We start from the raw sequence: 22,514 nt of genomic DNA, 5'->3' as shown, positions 1-22,514 counted from the left end.
TGTTATAATTGGATTGAGCTGCAACCCAGACAGCCCCCTTCATGCTGACATCTGCAAAGTGCATATAAAACTGTATTGAGGTGTTATTTTCTGTGGCTGCGTGGGCACATGTCATTTAGTTAAAAACCAAGGCTTTGGGGGTCCTTCATGCTGACTCCTGCTAACCCACGCTGAGAAAGCTTGTGCATCTCCGATTAATGAGATTCCCACGTGTTTCACTATTGGAGAAGAATTGAAATTCTTTTAGAACAGTTATAAATGTTTGGTCTTTGATCTGATACAAATCAATGACAAAAGTATAGATTTAAGGCTATCAGACTGCACATCAGGTTCACAGTAGTGTGAAAATGTCGCTTGTAAAAAAATGCTTCTTTTCAATGAAGTGGTAAGTGAAATGTAACGTTCAAATACGTCTTTGCATTTGATTGGTGTTGCTCTAAATGAAAAGTTGAGCTTAGATTTGGCCAAGGAGAAACACCTCTGCCTATAAAAATTGTTTTTCAAGTGTTTTAATGGATGAATTTATTGTTACATAGTTGAATTGGCTGCCATGTTTTACAAGCTATTAACAATCGATGTACTCCTTGTCAGACAACAGAAAGATCAGAGTCAATGGAACCAAGGAGCCCATTGAGTTTAAATCCAATCAGTGGTTTGGAGCAACAGTGAAAGCTCACAGAGGGAAAGTGGTGGTGAGTACGCATCGTGGGCTCATGGGGTTGCTCTAGAATAAAATGTACACTGAAATGCTTTAAAACTCATATTTAGAAAAATCCTTTAATGTCAGAACAAGTCAGACTTTCCAAGATAAGCTTATTAGCATTTTGAAACAGAAATTGAGTGCTTAAAAATTAAAGAATCTATTTTAGCATTTAAAGCCATAGGAAATAAAAAGCTTGTTTTCCAGAAGATCAATGAGATATTTTCAAATATTTCAAAAACAATTAAGGGAGATAGGAAAATAAAGACTCCACCTTAAAGAGGTGCATTTAAAGAGCTGATTAAAAAGAGCCATAAGAATAGGACTACTACTGTTATGACTCGTTAAAGGTTAATATATTGTGGTGTCATTGATCCTTTTTAGGAATTAAGGGAAAGCTTTATTTAACTACTAGTTACATAATTCTCTGAGTATATCCATACTTTATAAAGTAAAAAAATGCTCACTCCCCAACTGATATTTTTCAGATTTAAAATGTTATGACTTTATGATTCTATTCTCATTATTTCTGAGCAACAATACATGTTTAAGCTATTGAGAAATAAATTGTATTAGGCTAATCTAAAATTTTTTGTTGGGGGAATTTTTGAAACCATTGGCTTTAATTTTCTTACAACTATAAATTAATAACTCTGGCTTTCAGGGTTTCTTTAAAGCTCTTTGAATTGTCATTTAAAAAGTATGTAAAGAAAATGCTTTGCTTTATTTGGTGTATGGTTATCCCCACCCCCAAAAGATTTTGACATGAACCAGTTAATTTATAAAATATAGATAGCTCTCTCTAGTTACAAACCCAGCATTTACAATATGCTTTCTGTAGAATTATATTTGCATTGATATAGTTTTCACATTCCAGAATTGGTAAATTTTTTTAACCTTTAGTAGTATATGATATGTAAATTACTATTGAAAGCCAATTTCATCTAATAAACTATTGAGGTTAAAATTTGGGGGAGTTCTATATTGATTTTTTAAAGTCTTAAAATTTTATCAGTAACATAATTGTTGTGTACTTATTTGGTATTTGGGGAAGTCTTCAGAATCATTGAAAATAAAATCATATGCCATGTTCATCATAAAATGGTTAATTATGGGTCATGCTTACATTTTCAAGGAAAATGCATAGGAAATAGGATAATATGGAGTATGTTCAAGTTAGTTATTTTCTTTGAGCACTGAAACTTAGCAGAACCAAGAATTAAATTCTACTCTCTGTGTCAATTATTGGAATTCCTGATTTCTGCAAACAGAAGTATCATTTTGAAGATCCGGATATCAGGTGTGTATATACAATATTAAGTTTGGGTTGAAGCCCAAATACATCACATCAGTCTATTTCACATCAGTGTGAAACTGAGCAGATATTTAAAGGATAACATTTTAGAGCTGACAGCAGGCAAGCACTAGAAAGAATTTTCACGGCATTTAAATGTCCTGAGGTGACAGGGGAGGGGAGGCCAGCTGGCATCATATGGAACCACACAGTTGAATGCTTGCTCTGCTCAAAGCCCTCCTACTTTTCGCCATTCACACCTTATGTGAAATGTATTAAGCACGTAACTTGTTATCTCACTAAGAGGGCCTTAAGATAAGGGACCTTAGATGAAGGAGAGTTAGTAGGTATTGTCCAAGATCTCACAATACATGGAGCAACAATCCAAAAAACTGACCTTGTAGAAGTACCCTACTTATTTGACAATATGAGTTATCTTTACTTAAAGTAGTTATACCTTGGACTGAATGCCAAGGACACATTTGGAATAGTGAAAGGAATTTAAACCCGGGGTCAGCCTTCACTTTCCTGGCATTGTTTTCACTGTGATGTCACCAAATGAAGAGATAAGCTAGTGGTTCCAGATGCCAGCAATCTGTAAGTCTGGGTCCTTGGAAATGAGTGCTTGAGTGATCAGGATTCGAGCCAGCACAGCCGAAGTCAAAAGGGTGCCTATGTTTTCTGCACACTTATTGTCATGGCCTCTCTCATTCCTAGCAAAATTAATGTTACTTGATTTACTTAAAGAGACTTGATATATCCCCCTTCACATTTGATATCCTTTCAAACACTGTGCTCTTGTTAGAACCTAAGCTTCTGAAGAAGCAACCAGAATATTTCACATGAGTCATGTTTTACTTACTGTTTAAATTAATGTTTGGTTTGCCATGAATAAAAACCAGTAATTGAAAAACAAAGCCAAGAACACTGTGATAAGAGCTTAGTGTATCCAAAAGAAAGTCATTGTTTAAAAAGTCACATAAGGTACACCTTTAATGACAAACTAGGAGAAGCCACAAAACAGAGGTATATAAACTTGTCTGCATCCTTTGATTTGAGAGTAGCTTTTTAAAAAAAGATATTCATTTGTTTATTTTTAAACAGAGGGGAAGGGTGGGAGAAGAGAGGGAGAAAAACACTAATGTGTTGTTGCCTCTTGCTTGCCCCCTACTGGGGACCTGGCCCGTAACCCAGGCATGTGCCCTGACTGGGATTCGAACTGGTGACCTTTTGGTTTGCAGGCTGGGGCTGATTTGAGAGTAGTGTTTTTTTTTAATTTTTTGAAGCAACAATTAGACAAAGAATAGAACTAGTTCTCATTTTAAGGCCTCCCACCAATTAATTTACTGTATAAATGACCATTTGCTTTTATGTAGATCCAACTTTTAAAAAAAGTATGAGTTCTTTGCTTTAACGAAAAATAACTTTTGCCGGTTACTTTTATTTAATTTAAAATCCTCTGGGAGAAAAATGCATTTTTTTGTATATGTTTAATTTGTTCCTATTCTATGGTGCATTAATGTTAACAAATTGGCTCTGGAAATTTAATAAATTGTGACTACTGAGGTACTCTTAGCATGCTGGAGGCCAATTAATTCACCTAATAATTAACATAGTTTGTCACAAATTTAGGTATATTAATCAACAAGTCAAGTCAGATCATGGTACGAGGAATCTACATCAAAAACTATTTATTGTCTTTGATGTTTCACAGGCGTGCGCTCCCTTGTATCACTGGAGAACTCTTAAACCCACACCAGAGAAGGACCCAGTTGGCACTTGCTATGTAGCAATTCAGAATTTCAGTGCATATGCTGAGTACTCTCCCTGTCGGAACAGTAAGTTGTTTTTGTTTCTTGAAACAAATTTAGCTGAAGAGCTTTTTGGTTGTAGACAGTGTGGGTACTGTTGAAACGCCATCCATAAGGAAAATGAGGTAGATAAAGATTGCTGGCAGCCTCACAGGGTGTCTTTCTGTGAGAACAGGGCCAGGGCGTGGAATTCTGCTGCTCCTCTTCCTTGTTTTAGAAAATTTCCAGGTTTTAGATATTTTGCAGTAGATTGATTGGTTTCTTATTTTAGGCCTTAAACTGTCAGTTGGTATTCAAAATTTACATGGCCATCTAAGGAATGCTGACTGCCCAGTTTCCCTGTTAATCACAAGAATGGTGTTAGTGTAAATAGTAATAGTAATAATGATAATTAAAAGGAGCCGCTTTAAAATGGAGCTGGAGCAGCCATCCCAGAAGACCTGCCTTATGCATCTTGTGCGTCAAACCTTGTAACGTTGTAACAGGGCAAAATTCTTTTTGGACTGGGCCTAAAGCAACATTGTGTTCCAAAGAACTGTTTGCAAGGATAACAAGAAAGCAGATATCATGACTACCTGACTGATGGCTAACTAGAGTGAAAATTGAAGACTGTTTAGAATCAGCGTCACTGTGTTAGCTTAGACATGCTGACACAAATGTCAGACAGACACATCAGAAAACATCAGACACTGACAGAAACGTCTTCCTTCTGTTTATGTGATCGTCCCCCTTCCCTTTCTCAGGGCTATCCCTTGCCTTTGTCTTCTGATCAGAACACTATTTGGGGCTTTGCCTGAATCAGTAATTCCCAAATACCCCCTATTACTGCTGCCCCCTATTACCTCCAGCATGCCCCCACCTTAGTTCATGTCCATGGGTCATTCATATAAGTTCTTTGACTTCTCCATTTCCTATACAGTTTTTAAATCCCCGTCTATTCTGTACCCACTAATTTGTACTTCTTAATCCCTGCTCCTTTTCCTCCATTCTCCCTCTTCCCCTTCCTGACTGATAACCCTCCATATCTATGATTCTGTATTTGTTCTGCTTGTTTGCTTAGTTTTTTTTTTTTTTTTAGATTCAGTTGTTGGTAGTTGTGAATTTATTGCTATTTTAATCTATGTTCATAGATTTGATTTTTTTCTTAAATAAGTGCCTTTAACACTTCATGTAATAATTGTTCGGTGATGATGAACTCTTTTAGCTTTACCTTGTCTGGGAAGCACTTTATCTGCCCTTCCATTCTAAATGATAGCATTGCCAGATTGAGTAGTCTAAGTTGTACTTCCTAACTTTTTATAATTTTGAATACTTCTTGCCAGTCCCTTTCAGCCTGCAAAGTTCTTTTGAGAAATCAGCTAATGATCTTTTAGGAACTCCTTTGTAGGTAATTGTCTGCTTTTGTCTTGCTGCTTTTAAGATTCTCTCTTCATCTTTAACCTTTGGCATTTTAATTATGATGTGTCTTGGTGTGGTCCTCTTTGCATCCATCTTGTTTGGGACTCTTAGTGCTTCCTGGACTTGTATGTCTATTTTCTTCACCAGGTTAGGGAAGTTTTCTTTCATTATTTTTTCAAATAAGTTTTCAATTTCTTGCTCTTTCTTTTCTCCTTCTGGCACACTATGATTCAAATGTTGGTATGTTTGAAGTTGTCCCAGAGGCTCCTTACACTATCCTCATTTCTTTTTATTCTTTTTTCTTCTTGCTACACTGATTGTCTTTTTCTTCCTTATGTTCCAAATCACTGATTTGATTTTCAGCTTCATCCACTCCACTGTTGTTTCCCTGTAAACTGTTCTTTCTTTTACTTAGTGTAACCTTTATTTCTGTCTGGGTCTTTTCTATGCTGTTGAAGTGCCCAATATATACCTTGAGCATCCTAATTACCAGTGTTTTGAACTCTGCATCTGATGGATTGCTTACCTCCATTTTTAGTTCTCTTTCTGGAGTTTTATTCTGTTCTTTCATTTGAGCCATATTTCTTTGGCTCCTCATTTTGGCAGCCTCCTTGTTTGTTTTTGTGTATTAGGTAGAGCTGCTTTGACTTCCTGTCTTAGTAGCATGGTCTGTTGTAGAAAAGTGCACTGGTAAGTTGGATGAGGTGGAGTCTTAGGTAATTGCCAGGGTGGGGCAACCTATGTCGCCATTGTGTGGCTCTGTGTGAAGAAGGACTCAGAGAGGGGATAATGCCTTTGCCTGACCTCTGGAATTTTGTCTGGGAGGAGGCTGTCTCCTCGCATTGGCCCTGATGCCAGACACTTCAATTTCTCCCCGTATTTCACTTATGCCCTTCCAGCTACTGCCCTGGTTCTGAAGCCCAGAGGGAGCAACTCTGCGTAAGTTCTAAGTCAGTTGAGGGCCCTTTAAGAGGTGACTCCTGAGAATCCTACAGTTTCTTCCACTGCCCAACCCCCACTGTTTTTACAGCCAGAAGGTACAGGATTTATCTTCCTGGTGCTGGAACCCTGGACTAGGTGGTGTGGCATGGGGCTGGGATCCCTCGCTCCCAGGGTATTCCCCTCAATTTTTATACACTTTTATCCACCACATGTCAGTGCGGGACTGCCCCTTCCACATCTCCATGCCTTTCCGTGTGTCCGCCCCTCCTACCTGTCTGGATGAATGTGGCTTCTTTAAATCCTTGGTTGTTAGACTTCCACACAGCTCGATTTTCTGACTATTCTGGATGATACCTGCTTTGTAGTCTACTTGTGATTTTTGCTATGGTTGTAAGAGGAGGCAAGCTGGGTTTACCTCCGTCATGACCCAAAGTCCTGCATCCTAATCCCTGTTTTTCAAAAAGACTCTCTACATGTAGAGTCCTTGTCTCATTTGGCAGTTTCAGAAATCTTGCAGGGAAGCATCCTTAAAAGTGAGTGTGTGTCCCTGTGCCGTCTCTGGGACACTGCTGTTTAATCACTTCATCTTGGTGGTGTACCTAAAGGTGTTGGGATATTATTAGTGACTGATTGATATGCTCAGAGTCCACTTGTGCATTCTCCCACTTTTTTAATGTATCATGTAAGTCATTGAATTCATGTGGAGGCAACTGATAGATTTTTATTCTTTTCCTTGATAATTCACAAGACCGTATTGAGGAAAATGGTATCAGGAAGATCATCTAGTGAATTACTTCAGGGTATTGATTTTTAAAACTCAATCCAAAATTATATTCCCAAAACTATAAGTAAAATGTCTGTATTTCAGTAACTATTTTTAAAATTTGAGATTACTTTAGACAAGATAATGAGCAGATATAAGAAATAAATCAGGAGTTCCGGCCAAGATGGAGGCGTAGGCAGAAACCCTTCGCTTCCTTGCATAACCAAAAGAAGATAACAACCAATCTAAAATCAACAAACAACCGGAAGCGGCAGAAAATCAAACTGCATGGAACTCCAGCAACCACAGAATTAAAGAAACGGTCAGACAGAACAACCAGACCAGTAAGACAGCAGACAGTGGGGGCAGGGCTGGCTGTGGCAAGGTGGCGGGCTGCAAGGGAGGGGCTGACTTAAGGGGAAACTGAGACTCAGAGCTGGCTGTGGACTACGACGGTTGCCCAGGTGGGAGAAACTCCTGGTCTCACACTAGAGTTTGTTGAAGAGTGTGCTAGGGACAAGCAGGGGAGCTGCATTGTTCCCTCTCTGGCCCCTCCCCCACAGGCAGTGCCACAGAGCAGTAAGGAGGGTTGCCCTGCCCTGGTGAATACCTAAGGCCCTGGCCCCTTACAACTTAATGGGCCCCCTGAAAAAAGAAATAGGGCCAAAATGAAAGAACAGAGCAAAATATCAGAAAAAGAGCTAAGTGATGAGGATATAGCCAACCTATCTGATGGAGAATTTAAAGCCCTGGTAATCAAAATGCTCACAGAACTGATTGAGCTTGGTTGAAAAATGAAAGAACAAATGAAAGATACCCAAAATGAAATAAAGCAAAATATCCAGGGAATCAACAGTGACAGGAAGGAAACCAGAATGCAAATCAATGATTTGGAATAAAAGGAAGAAATAAACATCCAGTTGGAACAGAATAAAGAAACAAGAATTCAAAAAAGTGAAGAGTCTTACAAACCACTGGGACAACCTGAAACGTTCCAATATCTGAATCATAGGGGTGCCCGAAGGAGAAGAACAGCAAGAAATTAAAAACTTATTTGAACAAATAATGAAGGAAAACTTCCCCAGTCTGGGGAAGGAAATAAACTTTCAGGAAGTCCAGGAATCCCAGCAAGTCACAAAGAAGCTGGACCCAAAGAAGAACACACCAAGGCCCATCATCAAGTTACCCAAGATTAAAGACAAAGAGAAAATCTTAAAAGCAGCAAGTGGAAAGGAAAGAGTTACCTACAAAGGAGTGCCCATAAGGCTCTCAGCTGATTTCTCAAAGGAAACCTTCCAGGCAAGAAGGGGCTGGAAAGAAGTATCTGAAGTCATGAAAGGCAGGGACCTACATCTGAGAATACTCTATCCAGAAAAGCTTTCACTTAGAATGGAAGGGCAGATAAAGTGCTTCCCAGATAAGGCCAAGTTAAAGGAGTTCATCATCACCAAGCCATTATTATATGAAATGTTAAAGGGACTTATCTAAGAAAAGGAAGATCAAAAATATGAACAGTAAAATGACAACAAACTCACAACTATCAACAAATGAACCTAAAAAAGTAAAAAAAAAGAAAAACAATGAAAACAAAAACTAAGGAAACAGCTAGAACAGGAACAGAATCAGAGAAATGGACATCACATTGTCAGTGGGGAGGGGAGGGGAGGAATGGGGGGAAGGTACAGGGAAGAAGAAGTGTAATTGGTAGGCATAAAGTAGACGAGGAAAGGTCAAAAATGGTATAAGAAACAGAGAACTCAAAGAACTTATATGTACAACCCATGGACATGAACTAAGGGGGGGATGCTGGAGGATTGGGGGTACAGGGGGAAGGGGGGATAAAGGGGAAAATTAGGAAAACTAATAGCGTAATCAATAAAATATAATTTAAAAAGAAATAAATCAATCAATAAAGGTTGGATCAGTGATTATAGACGGTGAATAAGAGACTGCTGAGATTTAGAGATCTAAATGATTGGGAATGGAACTGCTAGCTTTGATGGGTTTTGGTGAGAATTTTGGCGCAAAGAAGATTATGACTTCCTGTTTTAAAATACTAAAATAAATTAGCAACTGCATTATATCATGATATGTGTCAACTGAAAGAATGTCAGTGAAATTAGTATTTTTTAAATGGTTTTAAAAGAGGGGTTTCTTGTAGATAATGAAAGCCAACTATATAGTCATTCAACACATGTTTACTGAACCCTCTGAGCACTAATTATTTTATGTTTAGGGAATAAAGCACAGAACAAGAGAAAACAAACCTTTATCTTTAAGTAACTTAAATTTTAGTGGGGGAAACCCACAAGAAACATGTACATAAGTTCATATTCCATAAATCTGTTTCTGAGTATTTATCTGAAGGAAATGAAATCACAGTCTTGGAAAGACATCTGCAACCCCTTGTTCACTGCAGCATTATTTACCTTATCCAAGACATGGAAACAAAGTAAGTGTTCTTCGATAGATCAAAGGATAAAGAAGAGGTGGTATATATACACAAGGGAATATTATTCAGTCATAAGAAATAAGGAAATCTTGCCATTTGTGATGATGTGGATGGACCTTGAAGCTATTATGTTAAGTGAAGTAAGTCAGACAAATAAAGGTAAACACTAGTCTCAATGAAATGCGTAATCTACAAAAAAAATCCAAACCATAAATACAGACAATTGGTGGCTGCCAGTGGAGATGTTGGTAGAAGGAAATACATAAGTAAATGTGGCGAAAAGGTACAAATTTCCCATTATAAGATAAATTTTAGTTGTGTGATGTACAGCATGGTGACTATGGTTAACACACTCTATTGTATATTGGAAAGTTGCTAAGAGAGTAGATCTTAAAAGCTCTCATCACAAGAAAAAATAAAAACTTATGTTTAGGATATTAACCAAACTTAGTGTGGTAATCATTTCACAAAATATACATATATCAAATTATGTTGTACACCTTGGACTAGCACAATGTTCTATGACAAGTACATCTCAGTTAAAAAATTTAAAGAGTAAATAAGTTCCTGATACATTGTCAAATACTGAACAGTGCTACAAAAAATATAATAAGTCAAGAGAGAAGGGAGTGACATGGTCTGGGAGGAGAGAGGAGCTGTTGGCAGGATGATGGAAAAGGACTTCTGTTAGCAAACCACTGTGGAGTAGGAAGTGGGGAGCTTTCCAGTCATGGGCTCCAGCAAGAAGAGGAGCACGTCATGTGCTGTGTTCCACTGAGGGTGCTGTGCTCCTGTGTCCAGGAAGAGGTTGTTGTTATTATGCAAAAGAGAAAAATCAGGTAGAGAGATAAATCAAATCCCTAACTCACCCAGAAAATTTGTGGTAGAGCTGAGATTCAATACTGAACTTGTCTCGTTCATTTTTCCACCTATCCATATCAGAGTTTTCATGCTTTGCTGAAGATACATCCCCATAACAGTAAACTGTTAGAGCTAAAATGGTGAGCCCATCCTTCAGAGGTCTCTTGCTTTGATGCTATATTTTTTCCAACTAATATCTAGGATAATCACTTATAAATCCAGTCACTGCTTTTCATTCTGCCATTTTTTGACTGCCTATATGATAGGAGAGCTCAGATTAAAATACAACACTTGGCATCTAGACTTGTGAGGTAAGAATTTCAGTGAGTTCGAACCGTTATCTAAACATACAAATTATAGTAGGCATGCATCTTGTGTTATGTGAACACATTATGATGCCAACTTATGTACTGTTTATTTTCTTTTATTTATTTATTTATTTATTTAAAAAAATTTTTATTTAGTTATTTTTCAAGTACAGTTTTTTGTCTATTTTTCCCATCCCAGCCTCCCCCGCCCCTTGCTATTTTCTTAAATAAAAGAATAGCTGGACAAAGTTAAAAGTGGAGTTTATGTTGAGTTGCAGAACAGCTAAATAAATTGCCAAGAATTCTTTCAACTCTAGCACAGATACATAGTTTTCACGTGTTCATGGTCTCTGTCTCACCATGAATATTTCTTCTTCCTCCAGTCCACCCAGGGAGCAGACTTCCTGTCCTCAGGAGTTCACAGTTCATTAACACAAAGCCAGCTTGTTCATGAGCATATGGTCCATCTCACAGAACAGGAACATCAGCAATATTATTTTCAAAAGAGAATTTAAAGAATGCTCTCATGTTCATTCCATACCACAACCCCCTCCACTGATATTGTGAGCAATGTGGGCACTAACGGGCTCATTCATATTAATGGCACACTGATAGCTCTTATAGTCATTCTTAAATATGGTGGGGAATGATTTACACACACCCTTTATTCTACTTTGGAAGCCAACACAGAGTAGTGAACGGTCAGCATGATTCCCTGGACTCCTGAGTTCACTCTGGGACATAACTATAAAGTTTACAGATGCTCTGAAGTTTCAGGGAGAAAGATTCCTTCACCTCTCATAAACTATAATTCTAAGAGAGAAAATTAACTTGAGAAAGAAAGAACCTACTTTCTATTGTGATCACCACCTAAAACAAACATTTGAAGTTGATTATTTTCCCAATGAGTTTCATGAAAAATTACTATCTTCTCTTAATTTTTTTCAGTTTCCTGTTTTGCAGGGGGGTGGGGGGTGAGGTGCATCTGGAGTGACCAGCTCAGGTGAACCAGGGGTCTGTGCCACTGGGTTCTATAGGACACCTACTACATTAGGCCACTCTACCAATCCTGAGAGATGTCACAGCTCTATGTAGTACATAGAAAGAAACACAGGGAGACTGCCATAATGAGGAGACAAAGAAACATATCCCAAATGGAAAAACAGAACAAAACTCTAGAAAAGGAACTAAACAAAATAGAGACAAATAATCTACTAGATGCAGAGTTCCAAACACTGGTTATAAGGATGCTCAAGGAACGTAGGGGAGAGTAAAACAATTCAGCGAGAACTTCAACAGCATATAAAAGGACATGGAAACCAAAAAAAGAACCTCCCAGAAATGAAGGCTACACTAATTGAAATAAAGAATAATTTGCAGGGAATCAACGGTAGAGTAGATGATGCTGAGAATCAGATCAGCCATTTGAAATATAAGGAACCAGAAACACCCAATTGGGACAGCAAAGAGAAAAAGAATTTAAAAAATGAGGACAGTGTCAGGAGCCTCTGGGACAACTTCAAGCATACCAATATTCACATCATGGGGGTGCCAGAAGGAGAAGAGAGAGAGCAAATAATTGAAAACCTATTTTAAACAAATAGTGAAAAAAACTTCCCTAACCTGGTGAAGGAAATAGACATACAAGTCTAGGAAGCACAGAGAGTCCCAAACAAGATAAATCCAAAGAGGCCCACACCAAGACACATCATAATTAAATTATCAAAGGTTAAAGACAAAGAAAAATTTAAAAACAGCAAGAGAAAAGTAGTTACCTATAAGAGAGCTCCCATGTGACTATCAGCCTATTTCTTAACAGAAACTTTGCAGTCCAGAAGGACTGATTAGAAATATTCAAAGTGGTGAAAAGCAAGAACCTACAACCAATATTACTCTACCCAGCAAAATTATCATTTAGAATTGAAGGACATAGAAAGAGCTTCCCAGACAAGATAAAGCTAAAAGAGTTCATCACCACAAAACCAGTGTTACATGAAATGTCAAACGGTCTCCTTTAAGAAGGAGAAGGAAATGATCAAATATAGTAACACTAAAATGGCAATAAATACATATCTATTAAACAATTACATTAAAAAACAAAATAAAGGAACAAGCAGAACATAAACTCAGAGATAGAAAACATTTTATTTTTAGGATTTTATTTATTTATCTTTAGAGGGGAAGGGAAGGAGAGAGAGAGAGAGAAATATCAATGTATGGTTGCCTCTCATGCATCCCCTGCTGGGAACTGGCTTGCAGCCCAGGCATGTGCCCTGACTGGGAACTGAACTGCAATACTCTGGGTCACAGGCCTGTGCTCAATCCACTGAGCTACACCAGCCAGGCAGAGATAGAAAACATTTTGACTGTTGCCAGATAGGAAGGGGAGCTGGGAAGATGGGTGAAAAAAGTGAAGGGATTAAGAAGTACAAATTGGTACTTATAGGATAGTCATGACGATGTAAAGTATAGCATAGGGAATATAGCTAATAATATTCCAATAACTATGTATGGTTATTAGAGTCAGATGGGTATGAGATTTATTGGGTTGATCACTTAGTAAAATATAATATGTCTAATCACTGGAGTATACACTTGAAACTAATAAATAGTGTATGTCAACTGTAATTGAAAAATAAAAAATTACTTAAAGAAAAAAGAAAATGTAAAAATTTGTTAAGTGGGTAAATCTCATGTTGACTTTTTAACACACACAAAAACACAAACAACAGAAAGCAAGGGGGCCTTGGCCCGGTGGCTCAGTTGGTTGGAGCATCGTCTCACATACCAAAAGTTTGTGGGTTTTATGCCTGGTCAGGGCACATACCTAGGTTGCGGTTTTAATCCCTGGTAGGAGCGTGTATGGGAGGCGACCTATCAATGTTTCTCTGTCTCTCTCCCTCTCTCTCTCAAATCAATAAACATCCTTGAGTGAAGATTAAAAAGAAAGCAAGGAACACAAGAAATCTGTCACTGGTGATGGATGTTTATTTCCTTGATTGTGGTGGTGGTACCATGGACATATGCATATGTCCAAAATCACCAAACTGTAAACATGAAAATGTGCAATTTTTGTATATTATGTGCACCTTAATAAAGCTGGAAAAAAAAGAACTTAGCTTAAAGAATATGCAAAGCATTAATTGACATTTGAATTAAAAACAGATCTTATCCAAAAATAACCCACAGTATATGAGGTAGAAAAGTATTTTAAAATATAAAAGGAGCATCTGGAAGGAATGGATGATGATAATGCTAAAATTAGCTAAGTATTAACCAAAAAAAAAAAGGAAAAAACAAACAAACAAAACATTCTAGGAAAAACGGGAAAGACCAGGTCCATTAAAAAAGCTTTTGGAAGAGGCACATGCCCAGCCTATAAATTTTTCCTGTGATGATGTGCATTTCCTTTCCTGTCCTCTTACTTTAGTTTCCTCTCAGGAATATCCTTTAAGAAAGAAGCAACTATTTCCATGTTTCTATCTAACCGCATCACGACTGAGATCGCCCCTACTAACTTACATGTTAGTTTTAATTTCAGCATTTTAAAAGGTGGGGGAAATGGTTAGAAGTACAAGTGCCAAGTAGTAAGTCCCTGATCTGAATGTCAGAGAGACATTTTATAACAATATCCAGAGAATCCACATGCTGACCGGCCCATAGTTGGAAAAAAAAAACATACTGTGAGGTTTTATTGGACATCGCTTGGTTAACTGTACTGGACAGAGTACAAAAGAAGCCATTGCCACAGAGTTTCTCTTTGTGAACACTAGCATGGCAGTGTCCCTATGAGATTCATCGTAACCAGGGACGCAATCTCCAAATTAACCTTCCTAATAACAATGGAATATGTTAAAGTTTGTTTTCTATTAGGGGTTATCAAAACTGAAGTCCTGTCGGTGATCCCAGCAGAATATGTCCACCCAGGTGGCCACGTTGAGCTCTCCCTTTCTCAGCTGGACGCTACCGGGAGGAAGGCCAGCCTGGCTCCACTAGGACCGTGTGGGCAGCGCAGAAACACATTGCTGCCACTTGTAATATTTTGAGAAATAGAGATTTTATTTCTTCAAACAAACATGACTTGTGAAACCCAGAACAGTAGCTTCAGGAGATGTTATTCCTTCTTATTATATGTAATGTGGCCTAATGTTATAGAATGACAATGATATCTAGAATAGGAAAACAGGTTGAAATATGTTTGATAAATTACTCGGAATGGATTTAGAAATAAGTATAAATCACATATTGATCATTTTAAATTTAGAAGTCTGTAGAGAAAATAACAGAGTATCCTGAATTGATTATATTTAATCATTCCAGGTAATGCTGATCCTGAAGGTCAGGGCTACTGCCAAGCGGGATTTAGCCTGGACTTTTACAAGGTGAATTCCTATCGTCTCATAGCTTCTAATGTTTACCTTGTCTGTTCGGCTTTCCTTTTTTTCACCTTCTGCTTCTGCCCCCATTAACCACCACCAACATAAGATCCTTTAGGTATGTATCTAGCCTCTTGTGTCAACTTCTTTAATTTTTTTTGTTTACTCTTTATTTCTATTAAAGTAATCTGCACATGTGATGATCTACTAAAATAGTAAAAAAACATGTATGATTCAAAACAACAGTCTTTCTTCCCACGCCTTGGCATCATTATGCTTCTGAAAAGCTCACGGAAATATGTAAATTGTTTTATTTCTGTGCTGTAATTGACCAATTAGATTTAATAGTACTAAAATTCACATATCCTTTCACAAAATTAAAAACAGAGATTTCCAGGAAGAATATAGAAGGCCAAGATTCTATGGTTTTAAAAATAGTATAAATTTCATCAACATCTTTAAGGATGCAGAGTATAGAAGGTAAGGATGTAAGTAAGAGAGAAAATTTGTATTAGTATTACTAGTTTAGAGTTTTTGCTCTCTCTCCTGGGAAAGGTGGGTTTGCAAATGTATGGAAAAATAGGTATTACTATGGCCTTGAGATAAATAGAAACTGAATTTTTATTTTATTGCCAAAGCTCAAAAGACCATGTCTGCTAAAGTGTACAACGTTAAATATGTAGCTGTTTTGCTTACCTACAGCAGTGCCAAGAAATTGAAATCACATATTCTCAGGGGAGAGAATTCAACTCACCTAGTTAAGTCAAATTAAAAGTACATAACACATTAAATAATTGAAAGCAAAAAAGGAAAGAAAACGACTCAGATATAAAGGCCTCTTTTAAAAGTTACTTTTTTTTATGTACAACAAATTGTTAGAGCAGTGCTTATTAACAGTGATTTATTACCCTTAAAAAAATCTGTTTTTCTTTTCCAATTGTTGTTGCCATTTCTCTTTGTAGAATGGAGACCTGATAGTTGGAGGACCTGGAAGTTTCTATTGGCAAGGTATGTTGCGTTAGTAGAGAGGACCTGCACATGTGTTGTTAGTAACAAGCTGTTGAAGCAGAGTAATAACAAACACTGTCTTTTATTATGTTACTTTCATACCTATATTCATAGTTTCTCAAGTAAATGATTTTTTCAGTTTGTACTCTGTTATACTGTCGCAACTTCATTCATTCATTCACAAACTATTTACTGAGGCTATGCCAGGCTTTGTGCTAGATGCTGGGGATACGATAGCAAGTAAAATCAGACATTGTTCCTGCCCTCATAGGGGTTACTATCTAGGGAAAGATGCAAGCGTTAAATGAATACTCGTACAAGTACTAAGAAACACCAGGCATGATACTCACTATGAAGGAAAGGTATGTCAAGATGGGGCCACGAGAGTCCAGGAGGCTCCCCCAGGCTGGCTGTCTGCAGGTGTGCCCTCTGCACACTGGCTGATGGGGAGCTGGAGCACAGCCTGTGCCCTGCTTGGGAGGAAAGCCTGAATTCAGAGGGGATGACTTGCTCTGATTTGTGTAAAGGTGTTAACACAGATCACCTTATTTGGAAGCAGACAGCCCTGAACTGAGATCTGAACTCTGAGTAGGAAGTAACTAGGTGAAGAGAGGAGAGACTATATGAAAATGACCTTGCAGGATATTTGGTCTGGTCCAAAATGTCTATGAAGGCATTTGATCCTCACCAGCCCAGCTAGCTAACTCCAGGTGGCTGAAAAAAAAAACCCCAACAACTTACATCGCTTACATACTGGCGATAACTGAAGCCATAGGTGTGGACAGGCTGCCCAGTGAAAGATTACAGAGAGTATAGACTGAATGTTGGCTGTAACGTTTAGGATAAAGATAGAGTCAAATCTGAGAGAGATGAATAATTGAGTGAGGGTTGCATTTTAAATTAGCCATATCAAGGGGATATAGAAGCATTTCTCTGAGACAGATAATTTGAAATTTTATTCTGTCTTAAGATTATAATGTTTATAGAAACAGCCAGAGGAAACAGCAAAGGCAGCGTGTATTCGAGAGGAGGGAAGGGGCTGTTTAGCTTTAACCCAGAGAAAATTGGCAAATTCCAGACACATTGTTCAGAGACTCATGTGTAAATACCATTGTCTTAATATAAGAACAGTCATTTCACACACAGTCATTTGGATATATTTATGGTCTGCTTTGACAGTTTTATTCTTTTTGGACTTCAGACAAGAATGTGAAATTATGTGTGAATTCCCAAAGAATGATTTGCCTTTAAAATTAATATTAAATGTTAGTCTCTTGAAAATGTGCCTCCATTTTTCTCCCAAAGATACATCACATTTTTCCTTAGATGTCCATAATTGATATGGGAAAGCATACAAATTGTGGCGGGAAGTTGCTGGCTACCTTTTGGGTTTCTGTTTATCCCAGTCAATGTAAGCGTATTTCCAGACCTGTGACAGTGACTTTATGTGGGAGAGATGAGCCAGTGTTCTGATCATATTGATGTTGCTGGCCATCGATTCCCTTTTTTTGTTGTTTTGCTAAAATTCTGGATCTCACTGGGCCTGGCTGCTTCTCACGCTCATATTATACTCTTATCTATGCACTGTAGCATGAAAAGTAAATGGCTCGAAGATTTTGTATTTTTTCCTTTAATGTAGTAGCTATGTTTCACAATCTCTTAATCAAATGATTTAGATTTAAAATGTCTGTATTTTGTGAGAACATAAAAAGTCCAATTAGAATGTCAAAGGAGATCTTCATGTTCATGCCAAGTGTGCCCTAAGGGCAGAACCACCGAGCGATTCTTAGAGAAAGTGCGGAACCTTTCTGGGTCTCAGCCTCCCCATGAGCACGTGGGCTGGATGGTCCCAAAGCCAGAGAATGTTTCTCCCAGCTAGAATGTAATCATAAATTTTGCCTACAGGTGTCTTCACTCTTACCTGTTTTTGTCATGTGAAGGTAAAGGGACTATATATGGTGAAGGAAGACATAAAATACATAGTTCATCTTTGGCTCTTGTGTCTACACTCTCCCAACCATAACCAGCTTCAGCTTGCAGCTGTCGTGGTCAGCTAGAAACTCCGTCATTGAAGATGCAAGAAATTCCATGATCATTTTTAAAGGAGTATGTGTTGCTCAGATGTTCAGACATTATTCAGTTAATTTATCAATTTGTTTGAATGCAGGTCAGGTGATCACCGCCAGTATTGCAGACATCATTGCAAATTATTCCTTCAAGGATATTCTAAGGAAACTCACTCGAGAAAAACAGACGGAAGTGGCTCCAGCTTCCTACGATGACAGTTACCTGGGTGAGGTCCATTGCTCAAGACACCTGTTCCCTCAAAAGACAAACATATTTAATGTGTGGATATGTTTTATTCCTCAGTTATCTGATATTATTTTGCATCTTATACAAATTTTCTTCTTTTTTGTTTCAGTGACATTTATCCTTTAATATTTTTTGTCCTTTTCTGCTTTTGAAATGAGCTCTCAATTACAAAATATCAAACTACACCAAAAAGTGCCAGCCACTGGCACAGCACGGAGAAGCCCACAAATGAGGACAGATAGCAGCAGCAGGTGGCAAGAGGTGGGAAGTGACTGGAGCAGTGGTTAACAAACGTTCCCAGGAAGCTGAAACTATCCAACAGGTTGAGCCCTGATTGAGCACAGGTTACCCTGGTCACTACCTTGGTGGGTGGCCTCGGTGTATTTGGGTTCAGATTCTACACAACAACACAATTTCTTCCAGTTAGGAGTTCTTGGCTTCCACTGATTATGGAGTGGCTGGTGGGCACTGGACCAGCCTATTAGTTTTTCAAAATGCTGTCTTAGACCTGATAGATGTATTGAGAGACCTCAGGAGCTCTATACTTCAGTAATAGTGTATAATTGGCTTTTCCTGGATATGTAGCTCAGCCAAGATCCAACTGCCACTGGCGAGCTTCAGAGATTGCTATGGCATGTCCTGCCCTTCCTGCCACATTTCACTTGGCAATAGTATAAACATTGTTTTGCAACTTGCTGGAAACAGTGTCAGCATTTTGATGGCATGCCTTAATCTGAAACTGAAGTTTATTTTCACTGGGAATATCCTTCCATGTAGTGAGGAAGACCCGGCACTCCATTTTTCTATCTTCTACAAAAAGCACATTGAGTGGGATGAGGCAGCTGAAGTAGAAGACATCAGTATCGTTTTTCACAGCCACCTGCAGGTGATTCAGAGGTTCCACCTTCACGACTGGGCCCAGGGTGTTGAGGGGCAGGGAGACATCAGTGCTCTGGTTTGGCATCAGTGGTATGTGGATGGCCAGAGGAATGCTGGGGTTGGCACCTAAGCTATTCTTGTGAAACGGGATCACGAAGTCTGCCATGGGTTGCAGAGCTTTGTTGGTGAAGATCATTTCCATACAGATGTGCCCCTGATAATGAGCAAGTTTCCGGAAATCTCCAAGCCTTTACTGCAGGCAGCCAGACAGCCTCAGGAGCCACATCTCCACCATGTGCTATGCCTCTCCCTGTGGAGAGTTCACATAGATCATTCAGCTCACTGCTGACCACAGGGTAAAGAGGAGCAAAGGTTGCAGGCACTGATGATGGGTGAAGGACTGTCCCACTGCCAGACTTCCTCCCATGCCCTCACCAAGCTCACTGCCAAGCAGACCATCTAGTCCTCCTCCCAAGAGATTCACTGCTCCCATCTGCAAGGAAAATACCTCCGGCACATTGACTGGGGGACTGAGGTCAAGGTTTAAAAGGTCTCCCAGAAGGTCACCTTGAGAAGGAATAACCTGAGGCTGCTCCAAGTTGGCGGCAGTGGTGGTGCCAACAGGGCTGTCACCAGCATCAGTGCTCCCATGATGCATTGGGAAATGTTTGCAATGGATTCCATGACTTCCTTCGACATGAGCTGTGATACACACAGGTCAATAAAGTTATGGGGCAGATTAGCTCATTCATCAGAGTTGGCTCAATAAGACGTGTCTCCCCAGAGATCAGCAGCTTCTCAGACAAGACTGCTTCTTTGGCTGTGACAGGGTCCATTGAGAGAAGCTGCCAATAAATACAATCCTTATCTCAAAGGTCAGGATTATCAGAATCCTGTGTTGCCAAACTCAAGACCTGCTGGACCAGCTCCTGTGTTTCTGATAGGTTTTTGAGGAATGGTTTCACTATGGCAGTAAGCAGAGTGAGCTGCAGCTGGGTGCTTTCATCCTGAAAACCTTCCAGGAAGCCTTCTACTAACTCATCTGCATTGTCAGTTCATTCAGCATGTTCTCCCACAATCAGAATCACAGCTGCTCCAGCCTCTGGCTCATCCAGCAAGTCTAAGTTTTCACACAGAGTAGCAATGAGACTTTCATATTTGTTGGGGTGCTTGTGGAAGATGTCCCTGATGACAATTGCCTCTTGGACCACATAATTTACTTTGTTCTGGATGAGATCAAGCAATGTGCTTACATGATGTTCTGCAGATTGCTCCACTTTCATGCCATGCTGTCCAGTGGCCCGCACAGCTTTGCGAACGAAGTCAACACTCACCTCTGTGGCATATTCCTTCAGTTCAGCCAGAACTCGAGCAATATGGGCTTGGGATACTAAAGGGATCATGATGTCCAGCTTCTCTAGTTTTTAACATAGATGAGATCATTATACTTCACAAAGAAGACTTTGATTTTCTGCTTAAAGATTTCAGGCCTTTTCTGAGCAATTAGGTTGATGTTCCTCAGGGCGATGTACTGCACCTCTGGCTCCCTAGACAGCAAAGTGACGAGTGGAGGGGCTGACTCCTTCCACAGCATATTGTAGTAGTCAGAGTCCTTGGGTAACAGTTCCAGAAATTTCATTAGGACTTTTCCTGCAAAAGCACCACCACTGAGGTGGAATGAAATAGCCAAGAGTCACCCGCTCACGGATGCTCTGAACCTCTCCATCATCTTTGGGGTTATAATTGGACAGGCGGTTGGGGATGAAAATCTGGCCCCATTCCATGCACTCATTCAGGGTGGTCCTCAGCTTATTAATGTTCTGTGGGTTCAGATCAAGTAAGTTGCTGTTTGGGTGAGATTTGCTGATTTCAGATAAGGCTGTACAGCATTAGCCACCACCATTGGATTTGAATCTGCTGTGACATCCCGCAGAGAATTCAGAAAACCCTGATCTTCCACCATTTGGGTGTTAACATCGTGGAGTTTTGCCATGCAAACTGCTGCTGTTTTCGGAACATAGGGATCTTCATCCTTCAAGCGGTTGCGGAGGGGCTCACAGAGATATTCTGCAAGCTTGTCTACCTGATGCACCCCATGGTTCTGACTGCCAAGGCCCGAATCAGAGATTGGGATCCTCACAGTCCTTCACAAAGCTGTTGGCAGCCATGACGGCCATGTCCGGTGACTCCTGGCACGGTCCGTCAGGCAGACACACAGCTTCCTCAGTTCCGGGTTGTCAGGCTGAATACAGTTCACTGCACCTGGAAAGAGGGGGCCAACATCCTTCCCCACGGTCACAGCACAATCCCTTTCTTCTCAGCCTCCTTTCTCTTTTCTGTCTTTTCATTGTTGAGTTCAGCCTTAATTCAAAGATTTAATCTTAATTCAAGGATTTCTCCTTTTTTATTGGTTGTGAAGTACCGAGTCGGTCATGGTGTTGGCTCTTTAATGTGTACCTGACATGAGGGTGGGGGTGGCGGCAGCCAGAGAGCACGGCCCAAGTGCTGTTGTATGAAGTTTTCATTTCTCGTTAGCTTTGATGGACTCTTAGTTTTCTTTTCTTTTGATTCAGTCATGATATATACCCTAGAGGACTTGACAGCTATTTTTTTTAATCCTCACCTGAAGACATTTTTTCATTGCCTTTAGAAAGAGAGGAAGAGTGATAGAACCTTCGACTGGTTGCCTTCTCATATGTGCCCTGACTGGGAATCAAACCTGCAACTCGGGTGAGTGCCCTGACTGGGAATTGAACCCACAACCCTTTGGTCTGTGGGACAAGCTCCAACCAACTGAGCCACACCAGTCAGGGTGACTTGAGAGCTATTTTATAGGCTTTGTAGCAGTCTTTTGCATATAAAATATTTTGCCAGTGGTGATGGATACTAAGAGGGGCTGCCCAGTACTACACCGTGGGCAAATTGATGGTGGCCTTTCCAATTTCTAGAGCAACAGCAAGAGACTTTCCAGTCGCTAGAATGTTTGACAGGTCATTATGTGCAAACCACACAATGTCATGTCACCACTATTGTTTCCCACCTGTGGTATCCTGATTGGCATTTTGACAGATTGATGCATTTACATGGAAGAAGTTATGTTTTGTGATCTCACCACATTTTAGAGCTAAGTGAAATTTGTGGAAAAACCATCATTAAATGAATTAGGAATTAGGTCTTGTTGGTAATCAGAAAGAGCAAAATCTGAGCAGAAGCGATACCGTTCAGAGTACCATGTCTGATCATGATGAACCAGTGACTTTAAAGTGCAGTGGTCGCCATTTGCACTTGAAGGTGGGTTGTGACACATTCCTGCTTTAAAAAGTGGCCCCAGACTAAGTGTTGCCACACTCAGAAATATGCTTCCAGGAGTTAGCACAAAAGTGTTCACGCTGGCACGCTTAACTTTTCC

The 22,514-nt window shown here is 39.4% G+C and overlaps 1 protein-coding gene and 1 pseudogene across 1 annotated transcript in view; one reads left to right on the top strand and one right to left on the bottom strand.

Annotated features, from left to right (window-relative positions):
* Nucleotides 1–22,514, top strand: part of ITGA8 (integrin subunit alpha 8) — a 181,795-nt gene that overhangs the window by 22,874 nt on the left and 136,407 nt on the right. Inside the window, exons 3-7 of the mRNA XM_037141295.2 lie at nt 592–692; nt 3,709–3,832; nt 14,850–14,911; nt 15,868–15,913; nt 18,081–18,206. Of these exons, the coding sequence (XP_036997190.2) occupies nt 592–692; nt 3,709–3,832; nt 14,850–14,911; nt 15,868–15,913; nt 18,081–18,206 (459 nt within the window). The remainder of the gene's footprint in view (nt 1–591; nt 693–3,708; nt 3,833–14,849; nt 14,912–15,867; nt 15,914–18,080; nt 18,207–22,514) is intronic.
* Nucleotides 18,708–21,532, bottom strand: LOC119046314 (AP-1 complex subunit beta-1-like; annotated as a pseudogene).

Source organism: Artibeus jamaicensis, unplaced genomic scaffold (assembly GCF_021234435.1).
Source record: "Artibeus jamaicensis isolate MK-2021 breed Jamaican fruit bat unplaced genomic scaffold, CSHL_Jam_final contig_426, whole genome shotgun sequence".
NCBI classification, from domain to species: Eukaryota; Metazoa; Chordata; class Mammalia; order Chiroptera; family Phyllostomidae; genus Artibeus; species Artibeus jamaicensis.
Note: the sequence above shows the minus strand (reverse complement) of the source record. Positions and strands in the feature narration are given on the sequence as shown.